Below are 16,411 nucleotides of genomic sequence, written 5' to 3' on the forward strand. Positions count from 1 at the left end.
GAGAGAGGGGCAGGTCCCCGCGCAGCAAGGGCGGTCGGCTGAGCCCAGAGGCGAACTTCTGCGGAGGCGCAGGTTCCACCGGCCGGGAATGACGCCCCCCGAGGCCTAGGGTCCCGCCCCCGCGGCCAGCCGCCGGCCCTCGTCCGCCCGCCGTGTCCGGCCGCGAGTGTCACCGTTCCTTCGAACATGCTGGCGCCGCTCGCCAGGCGCTCCTGCCCGGGTGAGAGGGAGCTCGGCGTGGGGATGGGTGGAGGGAAGTGGGAGAGCGCGGGCGAGGCGGGCCGGGCCGCCCGGGGGCTGGGAGCGCGCGCCCGCGGCGGCGCGGGGTGCACCTGCTGGTGGGCCCGGCGCGCCCTGCACCTGCTGGTGGGCCCGGCGCGCTCCCCTCAGGCTGCCCCAGTTGGAAGGACTCCTCTCTGGGTTAAAGGTCGGGGACGGAGGACACTTGTCAACACGTTGCCCTCGGCGGGCTCGCGGGCCGGGGGTGGCACTGGAACCAGTGGGCGCCTTTCCCCTTGGGGCGCCCCTGGGTGTTAGCCGTCCCCGCCTCCGGCGGGGTCTCTGCCAGGATTCCGATTCGTGTCCCGCCCGAGTCACCAGCTCTGCCTGGAGCTGGGAATGGCTCTGCGTGGCCTAAGTCAGTTCGGGGGTGTTCCTTGCTGCCGTTAGATACGACCCGTAAAATAAAAAATAAATAATAATAATAAATAAAATAAAAAACTTTAGCTTGAACAGAAGTTTTTACTTAAGAGAGCTTTGAATTCTGTTGTAATCGGCTTGATTTGCTGAATGGCAGGTTTTGGTTATGGAATGCTTAAACACCTGCACACATTGCAAATGCAAGGGTGTGCTTGTAAATGTCAGGAGTAGAATTTTCTAAAGTTGGCTTCCGAGTATTAGGTTAGAACTCGGTCGAAGCTTCTGTTCCTCTTGTTACTACACCAGGGCCCCCTTTTACGTTTGTTGGAATATCCCGGTAGTCAGGCGCTGTCTGCTCCGGATCCTAATTTACCGCCGTCTTGGGCCAGCGCTAACCAAATCCGTTGAAAATGACTGTCTGTTTTCTCTGGATGCTGATTCCTGGCTTTCTTCGCGAACTACTGGCACCAGAGAGGTGTGCACGGATGTGCTGCTGGTGTGACTGATAGGGTGATGTTCTGAGTTCAATGGACTTTGTGCCCTCAGCGCTCTACCAGAATTCAGCCATGGTCCTAAATGTCCAAATCTCTAGTCCGGTAGCAGACTTACTCCAGAAAAGGAGCAAAGGTTGTGGGTTTTTATTTATTTATTTATTTTTTTGTAATCTGGCATTGATCAGACTATGCCGCTTCAAATATTCTCAAGAGAATCCGCAGCCATACAATAATAGAATTGTAGTTTGTCTTGCTCCAGTTATGAATTTTCAGAAGTGATAACTTCTATACACCAAACTACAGTGCATCGTATACTAAATGTCCTTTTAAATGATAACAGATTTGAACTCTGGAACTGAGTTGTTCCGTAATTGCTTCACTTAAATATCACATTTATGCATACTTTCAAGACTTAGATAAGACTTTAAAAGTATTCCAGATACTGTAGTTTTCAGTGTGTGTGTTTACAAGTAGAGAAAATCAGTTTTCTTGCCACATTTTTTTTTAAAGATTATCAAAAACAGGGGCCAGCAGTGTGGCACAGCAGGTGAGGCTGCCACCTGCCAGGCTGGCATACCACATGGGTGCCATTCGTGTCCCGGCTGCTCCACTTCCAACCCAGCTCCCCACCAATGCTCCTGGGAAAGCAGCAGAAGAGGGACCAAGTGCCTGGTCCTGCCCGGCCACTTTGAAGCCCGGTTGGAGCTCCTGGCTCCCGGCTCCCAGCTCCCGCATGGCCCAGCCCTGCCAGATCAGGGCCTCTAGGGAGTGAACCAGTGGACAGGGGATCCCTCCCTCTCTGTCTTTCTCTCAACTGCCTTTCACATAAATAAATCTTAAAATGATCAAGAACAGATTTGCATTGAAAGACTTTAGAATTTCAGCCACTCCAAATCTTTTCCTTTACTGCTGTCATCATAATCTAATTATTAATAGTCTGATGTCAGGTTTTCATTTTTTCAAAAATCATTGGGAAGAATAAAACATCAACAAATATTGTGTAGTTGTGTGCTTAAGAATAAAAGTAATTACCCCACGCTGGGCTGATTTTTATTAAAACGTGTTATCTCTCCAGTTAGTAGAAAAAAGGCAACTTGATTTTTACCACAGTGTCAGGTTCCGTAACTTCAGAGATAATTTTGAATTATAGTCTCAGACCTTGCCAGAGTGTTTGAGAGGATTGTAACGAGTTTAGCTAGGGATCATCTGAATATCTCTTTATTTGCAGGAAGTCACAAAGGGAACATGTAGTATTCAAATGGAAAATCTTCCACTGTTCAGTGTGTCCGGGAAAGTGTAGATTATGTAGGCCAGATCCGTCTGAAATTGTTTGTTCATCTTGACTGTTGCTGTCTATTTTTAGAAACTTGGTCATTTGTGTGTAGATGGTTCATAATAAAAGTCAGAAGAGGCCTCTTCATTATGCTATTTAACTTTAAATCAGAGATTTATAGATTCCTGGCTGACAGTTGAAATTATAACTACGAAGACAGCCACTCGGTTAACGTGTGTGGGACTTCTGTAAGTCATGTACTAGATCCTTAATTACAGATCTGCATGACTGAGATTGACCATAAACTTTAGGGCTGATGGGATAGGGAGAGTTAAGTAACTTGCTGAAGATTTCAGTGCTGTATAATTCACACACTGTGTAGACACTCTGCTTTTGTGTTTGTGTGTGTGGCTGGCTTCTTCCATAGAGCAATATTCTTTTCAAGGTATAGCTGTGTTGTAGCGCCTGTCAGCACGTAATTTCTTTTTTATTGCTGACTAGCATCCTATTGTATGGATAAAATTATCCATTCATGATGGAACTTTGAATTTTCCACTTTTTGGCTGTTAGGATAATTCAGCTATTCATGCAGAAATTTTTGTGTGGACATGTGTTTGTATTTATCTTAGTTGTACACCCAAGACTGTCTTCCACCCTTTGTGAAGAACTAGCATACTGTTTTCCAAAGGGGCCGCACCATTTTACATGCCCACCTGCAGCGTATAATGGCTCCACCTTTTTCACATCCTGGCCAACACTTATCTTTGATTATACTGAGCAGTAACTCCTGTTTTGATTGGCGTTTCCCTAAGGCTAATCGTGTTGAGTATCTTTTCTCATACTATGGGCTGTTGGTATATTTTCTTTAGAGAAATGGTAGTCCTTTCCTGCTGTTTAATTGGGTTGTCTTCTATTAGATATATTAAGGTATTATTATTATATTTATTTGTATTACTAGATATAAAATTTATATATGTTCTGGATACCAATGCTTCCTCAGATATGTGATTTGAAAATACTTTCTTCTGTTCCATGTTTGTTTGTTTGTTTTCGTTTTTTTTTTCTTTCTTTTTTTTTTTTTTTTTTAAGGAGCAACCGGGACAGAATCCGGTGCCCTGACCAGGTCTAGAACCCGGAGTGCCGGCGCCGCAGGCGGAGGATTAGCCTAGTGAGCCACGGGGCCGGCCTCCATGGTTATTTTTCAATTTCTTGATGGTATCCTTTGAAGCACAAAAGGATTTAATTTAGATGAAATAAAGCCTGGGCTGGTACTGTGGCGTATCAGGGAAAGCCATTGCCTGCAGTGCCCGCATCCTATATGCCGGCTCCTCCACTTATGATCCAGCTCTCTGCTATGGCCTGGGAAAGCAGTGGAAGATGGCAGAAGTTCCTAGGCCATTGCACCCGCATGGGAGACCTGGAGGAGGCTCCTGGCTTCGGATCTGCAGAGCTCTGACCATTGCAGCCATTTGGGGAAGGAACCAGTGGATGGAAGACCTCTCTCTCTGTCTCTGCTTCTCCTTCTCTCTCTGTGTAACTCTGACTTTCAAATAAATAAATAAATCTTGAAAAAAAAATAAAGCTTAACTACGCTTTCTCTTGTTGTTTGTACTTTTGGTTGTCATATCAAAGAAACTGTTGCCTAACCCAAGGTTATAAAGATTTACACCTGTTTTTTTGTCCCGAGAGTTTTATAGTTTAGCTTTTATTTAGATCTTTGATCTCCTTTTTGAGTTAACTTTTACATAGCCATATGTTTTAACTTGATTTTGAAATAATTTTAGGCTTACAGATGAGTTGCAAAGGTAGTACAGAGTTTCCCATATATCCTTTGCCAAGCGCCACATCTTACGTAACCATAATATAATTATCAAAAGTAAGAAATTAATATTGATGAAATCTTATTAACTAAACTGTAGACTTCATTCAGATTTTCTTTTTCCACTATAGGACCCAACCCAGGACACTACATGTCACCCTATGGAGACATGTGGTTGTCATGTCTCCTTAGTCAACTTCTATGTGACAGTTCCTCTGTCTTATGTCTCATGACCTTAACGCTTGTGATCTGTACTTGTCAGGCAGGTTGTAGAATGTCTGTCAATGTGAGTTGGATGCTTTCTCGTAATTAGGCTCAGTGTAAAAGTTTTGAGGTTACATGCCAGAGAGGTGAAGAACCTTTCTCATTTCATCATATCAAGGGTTATTTGAAAGGCAGAGTTAAAGAGAGAGGTGGAGACAAAGAGAGAGGTCTTCCATATGCTAGTTCACTCCCCAAATGGCCACAACAGCTGCAGCTGGCCAGATCCAAAGCCAGGAGCTTCCTCCAGGTCTCCCACATGAGTGCAGGGGCCCAAGGACTTGGGCCATCTACTGCTTTCTCAGGCCATAGCAGAGAGCTGGATTGGAAGTGGAGCAGATGAAATTAACCGGTGCCCGTATGGGATGGCGGCATTGCAGGCAGTGGCTTTACCCACTACACCACAGCGCTGGCCCCCATACTTTACTTATTAGAAGCTATTCAGGCTGGCGCCGTGGCTCACTAGGCTAATCCTCCACCTGTGGCGCCAGTACCCTGGGTTCTAGTCCCCGTTGGGGCGCTGGTTCTGTCCTGGTTGCTCCTCTTCCAGTCCAGCTCTGCTGTGGCCCAGGAGTGCAGTGGAGGATGGCCCAAGTGCTTGGACCCTGCACCCGCATGGGAGACCAGGAGGAAGCACCTGGTTCCTGGCTTCGGATCAGCATGGCGTGCCGGCCGTGGCGGCCATTTTGGGGGTGAACCGACGGAAGGAAGACCTTTCTCTCTGTCTCTCTCTCTCACTAACTCTGCCTGTCAAAAAAAAAAAAAAAGCTATTCAATAAATCCAACCCACACTCAATGGGAAAAAAAATTTATGGATGTATAACCATAATCTTTTTTTTAAAGATTTATTTTATTTATTTGAAAGAGTTAGAGAGAGAGCTAGAGAGCTAGGTCTTCCATCCTCTGGTTCACTCCACAGAGGTCCGCAATGGCCAAAGCTGAGCTGATCCGAAATTGGGAGCCAGAAGCTTCCCCCAGGTCTTCCACGCGGGTGCAGGGGGCCAAAGACTTGGGCCATCTCCCACTGCTTTCCCAGGCCATAGCAGGGAGCTGGATTGGAAAAGGAGCAGCCAGGACTAGAACCATTGCCCATAGTGATGCCAGCGCTTCAGGCCAGGGCTTTAACCCACTGCGCTACAGCACCGGCCACAATCATAATCTTTTTTTTTTTTTTTGGACTGGCAGAGTGGACAGTGAGAGAGAGAGAGAGAGAGAAGGGTCTTCCTTTTGCCGTTGGTTCACCCTCCAATGGCCGCTGCGGCCAGCGCACCGCGCTGATCCTATGGCAGGAGCCAGGTGCTTCTCCTGGTCTCCCATGCGGGTGCAGGGCCCAAGCACTTGGGCCATCCTCCACTGCACTCCCTGGCCACAGCAGAGAGCTGGCCTGGAAGAGGGGCAACCGGGACAGAATCCGGCGCCCCGCCCGGGACTAGAACCCCGTGTGCCAGCGCCGCAAGGCAGAGGATTAGCCTATTGAGCCACGGTGCTGGCCAATCATAATCTTTTATACTTTGACTTTCTCTGTTATAATCTTTGATCAGGTAAAATTAATTTTTACAAAAGCTGAATATACTTTTTTCCAAATAACTTTGTAGCTATCTTTGCACTGTTTAATGAGTAACTGTTCTCCCTGATTTGAAATGCCTTTATCACTTACCGCATTCCTGTGTGTATTGTATTTCTAAAGGCTTTACTCTTGCTCTTTTTTTTTTTAAAGATTTTTTTATTTATTTGAAAGGCAGAGTTAGAGAGAGAGGAAGAAAAAGACAGAGAAGTCTTCTATCTGCTGGTTTACTCCCCAAATGGCCGCAACGCCCAGAGCTGGGCCTCTCCGAAGTCAGGAGCCAGGAGCTTCCAGATCTCCCAAGTGGGTGCAGGGGCCCAAGCACCTGGGTCATCTTCTGCTGCTTTCCTAGGCGCATTAGTGGGGAGCTGGATCAGAAGTGAAGCAGCCGGGACTCAAAGCGGCATCCACATGGGCTGCTGGCACTGCAGGCGGCGGCTTTACCCACTATGCCCTGGCACCAGCCCCTTACTCTCCCTCTTATTTATTAGATAGTTTTAAAGATTTAAAAACTTTTAAGATTTCAGGGTGGGGCCAGCATAGCGGCATCAGCATCCATACGTGTGCCTGTTCGAGTCCCGGATACTCTACTTCCCATCCAGCTCCTTACTGGGAAAGCAGCGGAAGATGGCCCAAGTGCTTGGGTCCCTGCACCTGCATGAGAGACCTGGAAGAAGCTCCTGCCTCCTGGCTTTGCATCAGCCCAGCTCCAGCCATTGTGGCCATTTGGGGAGCAGATGGAAGATATGTCTCTGTCTCTCTCTAACTCAGCCCTTCAAATAAATATTTTTTTTTTTACAGATTTATTTTATTTGGCCGGCGCCGTGGCTCAATAGGCTAATCCTCTGCCTGTGGCGCCGGCACCCCAGGTTCTAGTCCTGGTCGGGGCGCCAGATTCTGTCCCGGTTCCTCCTCTTCCAGTCCAGCTCTCTGCTGTGGCCCGGGAAGGCAGTGGAGGATGGCCCAGGTTCTTGGGCCCTGTACCCGCATGGGAGACCAGGAGGAAGCACCTGGCTCCTGGCTTCAGATCGGCACAGCCGGCCTTGGGGGTGAACTAATGGAAGGAAAACCTTTCTCTCTGTCTCTCTCTCTCACTGTCTAACTCTGTCTGTCAAAAAAAAAAAAAAAAAAAAAAAAGATTTATTTTATTTCAAAGTCAGAGTTACACAGACAGAGGAGAGGCAGAGAGAGAGTAAATTCTTCCACCCTCCAGATGGCCGCAATGGCCAGAGCTGCGCCGATCCGAAGCCAGGAGCCAGGAACTTCTTCCGGGTTTCCACAGGGGTGCAGGGACCCAAGGACTTGGGCCATCTTCTACTGCTTTCCCAGGCCACAGCAGAGAGCTGGATCGGAAGTGGAGCAGCCGGGACTCGAACTGGTGCCCATATGGGATGCTGGCTCTTCAGGCCAGGGTGTTAACCCGCTGAGCCACAGCACCAGCCCTCAAATAAATATTTTTTTAAAAACGACTTAGGGGCTGGTATTGTGGTATAGTGAATTAAGCCGCCACCTTTGCCGCCAGATTCCATATCAGAGTGCCAGTTTGAGTCCCAGGTGTTTTTACTTCCAAATCAGGTCTGTGCTGCTGTGCCCGGGAAGGCAGCAGAACATGACCCAAGTAGTTGTGCCCCTGCACCCACACAGGAGACGCAGGTGGAGTTCCTGGCTCTCACTGTCAGGGCCATTTGAGGACTGAACCGTCGGATGGAAGATCTCTCTTCTCCCTCTCCGTAACTCTGCCTTTCAAATAAATAAAATAATTTAAAAAAAAAAAAAAAAAAGCCAAGACTGAGGAAAACATTGCTTTATGAGAAAAAGTTACCTCAGTTGTTCATCTAGGAAAAGTAAAATCAGTTGCACTTTGTGTCACTCATTGAGAACAACCATTTAGTTTGTGTTTTTCAGTCTACTGAAAACAAATCTAAGAAAAGATAATAATTTCATAATTTTTATGCAGCATTTCTGTGCATTCATGCCTTAAAAATTAAGAAAAATTGTCTACCTCTGTGTACCTCAAGATGGACTTCAACTTCAGTTATACCTCGAATTACTACCCACTATACTGTTTATCCGCGGGAGAAGGACAAGAGATGGGAAGGTAAGTAATAATATTGCTAAAATTACTGAGACTTCTGGATACTTTGTATCACTTTGTGGAGCAGAATATTTCATCTTTATGATAGCTTAAAGGCATCTAGTAATATTAAATGGCCTTAAGAACTACAATACACATTAGTGTTTAGACAAGCAAATATTTGCTAAATAATCTCAAAGCCAAAAGTTGGTTTATAGAAGCTGAAATAAGACACGTACTGTAAGAGAACAAGAAACTGCAGGAATCGTATCCGTAGTGTGATTACACAAAGCCGATGATGAGTGTCTCTAAACCAGCATATGCTTTATCATGTGTTTATCAGATCATGGTACCCTGACAATTTGCATCTACCTTGCGCGGTTTTGTCTCCCAGGAGTGAACATGGAGAGGTTCGCCGAGGAAGCGGACGTGGTGATAGTTGGTGCGGGCCCTGCAGGGCTCTCTGCTGCTGTCCGCCTGAAGCAGCTGGCTGCTGAGCAGGAGAAAGACATCCGGGTGTGCCTGGTGGAGAAAGCTGCTCAGATAGGTGCGCACACCCTCTCAGGGGCGTGCCTAGACCCAGGTGCTTTCAAAGAGCTCTTCCCAGACTGGAAGGAGAAAGGGGTATGAACAGTTGTTTTATACAGACTAACACTTAGTATTTCTGAATTACTCGAGACGTATAATTCTGTCTCTTATGGAATAATTTTGCATACAAGAATGCTTCAAAATGTTTGTGGAAAAATGGAATTAAAAAAAGTTCATCTATAATCCAAAAGTTGCACTTAGGAAATTTGTATTTATTAATTAAAAGCTTTCTATAAAAACTAAATGAAGCACCCAAGAGACACCAGGGGAAATGTGAAACCTGACTTAGTTTGTGATTAATTAAAGGTTTGATGTTTTAAAAAAAAAGAAAAAAAAAGTTCATCTGGGGACCCAATATAGCGGGTTAAGCTGCCACCTATGACACCAGCATCCCTTATGGACGCTGGTTCATGTTCTGGCTGCTCCAGTTCTGATCTAGCTCCTTGCCAATGGCCTGGGAAAGCAGTGAAAGATGGCCCAAGTGGTTGGGCTCCTGCACCCATGTGGGAGACCTGGGGAAGTTCCCGGCTTTGACCTGGCCCAGTGCTGGCTCTGCAGCCATTTGGGGAGTAAACCAGCAGATGGAAGATCTCTGTCTCTCCTCTCTGTTACTCTGCCTTTCAAATAAATAAATATATTTTTTAAAAAATTCATTTTGCCTTTCTCTCTGTCTCTCTCACTGTCCACTCTGCCTGTCAAAATAAATAAATTAATTAAATAAAAGATAAAAAAATAAAAATTCATTTTGATACAAAAAGATTTTTAAATCCATGCTTTTTTTTCATGGTACATATCTTTAATGGACTTTTTCAAGTCCCTTCATAAGCATGGATTTCAAAAATTTGACAGAGATGTCTTTTATCTCCTGGTTTACTTCCCTGCCCCTTAACAGCTAGGGCTGGGTGAGGGTGGAGCCAGGAGCTGGGAACCGCGTCCAGGTCTCCTGTATGGGTGGCTGGGACCCACACACATGCGCCATCACCTCTTGCTTTCCAGGAAGCATTAGGAGGGAGGTGGATCAGCAGTGGGGTAGTGAGGGCTGGAACTGGCACTCTGTTGTGAGGTGTGGGAATCCCGAGTGGCAGCCTAACCCGCTGCACCACACCTGCCCCTTCCACAGACTTGGAGGTACTCTCATGTGTGGTATTTTTAATTTTAAAAAATGCAAAAGATTGAATTGTATCAGAGTTATAATTTAAGATTTAACATTTTAATAGAATTCCTTATACATATTTATTTATGTACTGAATTTAAGAGAAGGCATGATCTTAAGACTTGACTGTACTGAACATAATATAGTATTTTTTAATTGAGGGCATTTTTCTGTAGGTATTTGTGTTCTTAATAAAGTGTTATAAAAGCTTCTTGAACAAAGCAATATCTAAAATCAGAGCATTTCCTGAAGAGACAAATTACTGTGGACTCCCTTAATCTAACCAGCAAAGACAGCGGCATGATATGCGCAGGGCTCAGTGCTGCTGTTGGCAAAGCTGAGTGCCTCTGCCTGTGTGTATCAGAAAGCCAAAACACTGAAGCTGTTGTCTTTTGCAGAGAGAAGGTAACCAAGTAAGGAGTCAGGACTAGTGCTCAGATCTGGCTCCCAGACCAGGGGTTGGGGGAAAATTTGTTGATTAGGTGGGAGGGTGCTGGTATGCAGAAATGCTGGTGAGGCAAGTTCTGATTGGAGGTGCTTGAAATCCGGCCAGCATAGTGCTACCGTGATTTAAATAGCCCTCATAAGGAAGTAGGAGCATAATGTGTATACGTATATGTATTCATGTGTATATATATATATATCCTTATACACACACGCACACGCACCGAGTTAGGCCTACTGTGAAAGCATAAGAGGGAAAATGATGGAACTTGGAAGAAAAGACTGCGGAAGCGTAATGAGGGTTTCTGAATTTGGGGCGGAGGGGAACATAGCAAAGGGGCGATGTCACCAGTTGTTCTTTACTCTCGGATAAAACTTCGTGACCTTGCTTAACATCTCCCCATATCAACTTCTGTCTTCCGTAAGATGAAGTATGGCAAACCTGTCCTAGTTCCCAGGATGGAATAGTCTGTGTCTATGAATGTACTTGATAAAGATCAGAAAATTAAAAATGTCTTGTGTATTTTTCCATGCAGAATAGGATTCTGAAAATTTCAGTTACGCTCGCCTTTCTAAAGTACCAAACAAAAGTGGAGTAATGCTAAACCTTTTCCTTCTTTTTCCTTCTAGGCTCCACTTAACACTCCTGTAACAGAAGACAGATTTGGAATTCTAACAGAGAAATACAGAATTCCTGTGCCGATCCTTCCAGGTAGGGCACCATGGATTCCACAGCTGGGAGGAGCTGCCCTCCTGTGGAGAAGTTCCCTCCTTGGCGGACGAGAACACTGAGGCCCAGAGAGTGCAGGCTTCCCGAGGTGCACAGCGAGCGTGGCAGAGCTCAGTCACGCATCGGCTAGAGCTGCGACGGCCTGTGACCAGCGCTTCAAGGTTGCTGTCAATCTAAGGAGTTAGCATTCTAGTGAACATTATAAACTAAGTTAAAGTCATGACCAAGATAACGTGCACAGTTACGCAGAATACCCACGGATTAGGATGTTTGAGTATTTGTGTTGTTAAGATGCATTACCGATAACAGATTCACAAAGCAAGCATGTATTCGTAGGTCTTCCAATGAATAATCATGGCAACTACATTGTGCGCCTGGGACATTTAGTGAGCTGGATGGGAGAGCAAGCAGAAGCCCTCGGTGTGGAAGTGTACCCTGGATATGCTGCTGCCGAGGTTTGTAGAGCTCTCCTTTACTTTGTTTGACGTTTGTCTGTTTTATCTACTTGAAAGGTGCAGACAGAGAGAGAGAGAGAGAGGGCTTCTGCCTACTGGTTCACTTCCCAGTGCCTGCAACAGCCATGATCGGGCCATGCTGTATCCAGGTCTCTCAAGGAGCCAGCACTTAAGCCAACTGCTGACCCCCAGGATGCAGCAGCAGGAACCTGGGATGTGGGTGTCGTGAGTGCCGCAGCTTACCCTGCTGCACCACATCACTTGCCCCAAGTTCTGTTTCCTTCTTGATGTTTGTAGGAAGTAACATCTTCATTTTGAAAATAAAGCATCAATGCATACCTTATAAAAGCCATAGAATTTGGGCTGGCACTATGGCATAGCAGGCAAAGCTGCCACCTGAGGTGCTGGCTCCCCATTTGGGCACCAGTTCATGTCCTGCCTGCTCCGCTTCTGATCCAGCTCTCTGCTACGGCCTGGGAAAGCAGTAGAAGATGGCCCAAGTCTTTGGGCCCCTGCACCTGTGTGGGAGACCCGCAAGAAGCTCCTGGCTTTGAATTGGCTCAGCTCCAGCCATTGTGGCCATTTGTGGAGTGAACTAGTGGATGGACCCCTCCCCTCTCTCTCTGCCTCTGCCTCTGCCTCTCTCTCTCTGTAATTCTGCCTTTCAAATAAAATTTAAAATTGTTTTAAAAAATCATAGAATTGTAGAATTGCTATATCAGAAGGAAACTTAGATCTGACACATAGAGAACTTAAATTCCTTACATTGTATCCCCATCAGCCAATTTTCCAACTTAGATTTGAACACCATAAGGGACAAAAACTCCTCTGTCAGACATGGGGACTATTGGTAATCTCCTCCTTATATTGGTATAAAGTATCTGCTGTTTTGTACTATACAAAACAAATCTCTTTCAAAGACAGCTTGCCAGTTATAATCACACGGTACTCTCTCTTCTGCTTCACCTTTATTCTGGAGTTTTTTCTTCCATAGACTAAATATCCTTATTTTTTTTCTGTCCTCATGTTACTCGTTTGAGATCCTGCAGTATTCTTGGCCGCTTCGGAAGGCATTCCTTTTTATCCTCTGCATAAAGTGGCACCCGAAAGAAAGGAACTACGTCGAGCCTAGTGTAGAACTTCATTCTAGAAACTCTTGTTCCATTAATTCCTCGCGAAGTAACACCTTCTTTGGCAACCATATAGCGCTATCGATTCTTACTGTGTAGTATTGGGGAAATTATTAAAAATAAAATCTCCTGCCAGGCCAGAAAAACCCTCTCCACAAATGGTGGGAAAAACAAAAGCCAGCTGTGTGAGTGAATGAGCTTTAACCCAAGGCTGCAGTGCATGTCGCAGTCCCAGAAAGAAATACTGCCTTTTATTTAAGGTATACAAACTTGTCACGTTTCATATATGCAAATGTAGGAACTTTGATTCTTCCCGCTTCCCTCCTGAAATACAGCTCTTTAGAACAGCCAGACAGCTAGCGGTCCCTGACGTACATGTTAATTGTCTCACCCAAAGGAAAAAGAAAACCTGACTCCCTCAGAGACAGGAGGCAGGATGGCAGCAGCCTTGATGTTCACGCCGCGCAGTGTGGCTCCAGAGCCCCAGACAGGCATTCGTGGGACGCAGACCTAGCAAGAGGGTTTACAGCTTTTTAAAAGACTCCCACCTATTGGAGAAACAGAAAGGGTTTAGAAAGTGGCTGAAGAAATGCCAACAGTGAGGAGCTGGGGTCGGAGGTGGGAGGGGGAACAATTCCTCTGTTTTTGGAACCAGTAAAAATCCAGGTTTTTTAAATTTGTTTTTGCTGGGGCCAGCGCTGTGGCATATCAGGTAAAGCCTGCTGCCTGCAGTGCCAGCATCCCATATGGGTGCTGGTTCAAGTCCCAGCTGCCCCACTTCGAATCCAGCTCCCCTGCTAATGCACCTGGGAAAGTAACGGAAGATGGCCCAAGTGCTCGGGCCACTGCACCTACATGGGAGACCAGGAAGAAGCTCCCGGCTCCTGGCATCAGATCACCTCACCTCTGGCTGTTGCGGCCAGCTGGGAAGTGAACCAGAGATGGAAGCCAGCTCACTTGCTCTCTGTCTCTCCCTCTCTGTAACTTTTGCAAATAAAATAAGTCTTTAAAACAAAATTTGCTTTTGCCATTACAGTATATAAGTCAAACTAAATATGTAGGTTGCTTTGTTAGATTTGCTGCTATGAATTTCTGCTTCCTCAGCCCACACAAGCACGCCTGGCGTTTGGACCCAGGTTTGGGCTTTTCCATTCTCCTTGCTAAACGTTCTTAACTGGGATCAGTGTCAGGTCTCAGGAAGGTGATTTGCAGAACGCACGGTTTTCACTTTTTGAGTAACACACATCTCATTCCTCTCCTCTTCCTCAGTCTCCTAATGATATAGTGGACAGATCACCATATCCATTTTATTTATTTACTTACAGAGACAGACTTCCTCCCCAGATGACTGTGCCAGGCCAAAGCTGGGAACCAGGAACTCACCCCAGGTCTCCCATGTGGGTAGCAGGAACCCAAGTCCCTAAGCCATGTTGCTGCTTCCCAGGGTCACTGAATACAACTACTCTGATACAGGACGCAGGTGCCATTTGGTTTCTCTCTGAGCCAGACTTCAATAGAAACCTTGCCTTACCTTCCTACTCCCATTTCCAGTGTGCATCTTGACTTTATTTTTTTTTAAGATGTGTATATTTATTTGAAAGTTAGAGAAGGAGAGACAGAGATTGAGAGAGAGAGAGAGAAGTCTTCCATCTGCTGGTTCACTCCCCAGCTGGCTGCAACAGCCAGAGTTGCACTGATCAGGAGCTTCTTCCAGGTCTCCCACATGGGTGCAGGGGTCCAAGGACTTGGCCACTTCTACTGCTTCCCCAGGCCACAGCAGAGAGCTGGATCAGAAGTGGAGCAGGCGGGGCTGGAATGGGTGCTCATATGGGATGCCAGCACTGCAGGCAGCGACTTTACCTGCTATGCCACAGCGCTGGCCCCACATCTTGACTTTAATATCCAAAGGACATTTCCTCCAGAGAGGAAGCAGAAACAAAGATTATGGAGTATTGCCATTTGTCATCTTCAGACTCATACTTTGGGTCTCTTTCCCTTCTTGCTTCTTGCTCCAGAAATAAACCTTAATCACCATAGTGTCTTAGCCTCTCGGTTTTTTTGGGGGGGTGGGTAGGGGGAGCTCTTAATTCATTTGAGGCAGGCTTCTTGACACGTTTCCCTATCTACATTCATGGTCTTCATTTACTTTGTGGGCCCTGACTGCAGATTCTGTACTCATGATTTGATATTTCAAGAGACCTTCTTGTGTAAATTTACTGGTTTCGTTACTGGCTTCCACCCACCTTTTTTCCCTCAAAATTTAGCACTGTTTTCACTTCTGTTTGAGCTGTGATTATTTTATATACTCTAGAAGGAATTATCTTAAAAGTATGTCTCTGGGCCAGCGCTGTGGCATAGTAGGCAAGGCCTCCACGTGCGGCACAGAATCCCGTGTGGGCACTGGTTCTTGTCCCAGCTGCTGCTCTTCTGATCCAGCTCTCTGCCTATGGCCCAAATGCTTGGTTGGGTCCTGGCAGTACATGGGCACCGGAAGAAGCTCCTGGCTTCAGATCGACTTAGCTGCAGCTGTTGCAACCATTTAGGGAGCGAGCCAGCAGATGGAGGACCTTTCTCTCTGCCTCTCCCTGTCTGTGACTTACCTCTCAAATAAAATTAAAAAATCTTTAAAAAAAATAGTATGCCTCCTTTTAGCCTTAACATTTTAAAACTTGTGTTTCTAGTCTAGAGAACAGGCTTACTTAGAAATCTAAGGCCACTTACTGTTGCTTTTAAAAGTTATTATAATAAATTTGTTTTTACCATTTTTAGGTCCTCTTTCATGAAGATGGTAGTGTAAAAGGAATCGCCACTAATGATGTAGGAATACAAAAGGACGGTGCACCAAAGGTAAACTTTCAATAGCTATGTGTTTAGTAGTCTGACAAACCAGTCTCACTAATCTAGGTCTTGATACAAAGTACACATTAGTTATGTACATTTTAGAATGTAAATTATTTGGCTGGCAGCATGGTTCACTAGGCTAATCCTCTGCCTGCGGCGCCGGCACCCCAGGTTCTGGACCCGATTGGGGTGCTGGATTCTGTCCCGGTTACTCCTCTTCCAGTCCAGCTCTCTGCTGTGGCCCGGGAGTGCAGTGGAGGATGGCCCAAGTGCTTGGGCCCTGCACCCCATAGGAGACCAGGAGAAGCACCTGGCTCCTGACTTCAGATCGGTGCAGCGCGCCAGCCGCAATGCACCAGCCGTGGTGGCCACTTGGGGGGTGAACCAACAGAAGGAAGACCTTTCTCTCTGTCTCTCTCTCTCTCACAGTATAACTCTGCCTGTCAAAAAAAAAAGTAATTATTAACACAGAATTTTTCTTTCATTATTAAAAACTATAGCAGCTTTGAGCTCAAGATGATTTAGGCAAGTAGATATAACACGTTTAATTTCTTTGTTATAAATTTTTTTTTTTTTATTTAAAAGGCAGAGAGTGTCAGACCTTCCATCTGATGGTTCACTCCCCAAATGCCTGCAACAGCCAAGACTGGGCCAGGCCAAAGCCATGAGCTTGGAACCCAGTCCAGGTATCCCAGATGTGGCAGGGACCCAGGTACTTGAGTCATCCACGGTGCACATCAGCAGGAAGCTGGAATGAGAAGTGGAGACAGGAACTAGAACCTGATACTCTGATAAAGGACCTGGGTTCCCCAAGTGGCATCTTAACTGCTACACCAAATGTTCACCCCTAAGAATAATTTTTTTTAAAGATACACACAACTCAGGGGCTTGTGATGTGGAGCAGTGTGCCTGAGTCCCATATTGGGGTGCTGGTTTGAGTCCCAGC

General features: G+C 46.0%; 1 protein-coding gene across 1 annotated transcript in view; it reads left to right on the forward strand.

Moving 5' to 3' along the window:
• The window catches only part of ETFDH (electron transfer flavoprotein dehydrogenase), a 26,983-nt gene continuing 10,572 nt past the window's right edge, over positions 1-16,411 (forward strand). Inside the window, exons 1-6 of the mRNA XM_002720545.6 lie at positions 1-220; positions 8,008-8,148; positions 8,519-8,748; positions 10,940-11,021; positions 11,376-11,494; positions 15,394-15,471. Of these exons, the coding sequence (XP_002720591.1) occupies positions 187-220; positions 8,008-8,148; positions 8,519-8,748; positions 10,940-11,021; positions 11,376-11,494; positions 15,394-15,471 (684 nt within the window). The 5' untranslated portion in view covers positions 1-186. The remainder of the gene's footprint in view (positions 221-8,007; positions 8,149-8,518; positions 8,749-10,939; positions 11,022-11,375; positions 11,495-15,393; positions 15,472-16,411) is intronic.

Source organism: Oryctolagus cuniculus, chromosome 8 (genome assembly GCF_051225735.1).
Source record: "Oryctolagus cuniculus isolate XC-2025 breed Fujian yellow rabbit chromosome 8, ASM5122573v1, whole genome shotgun sequence".
Lineage (NCBI taxonomy): Eukaryota > Metazoa > Chordata > Mammalia > Lagomorpha > Leporidae > Oryctolagus > Oryctolagus cuniculus.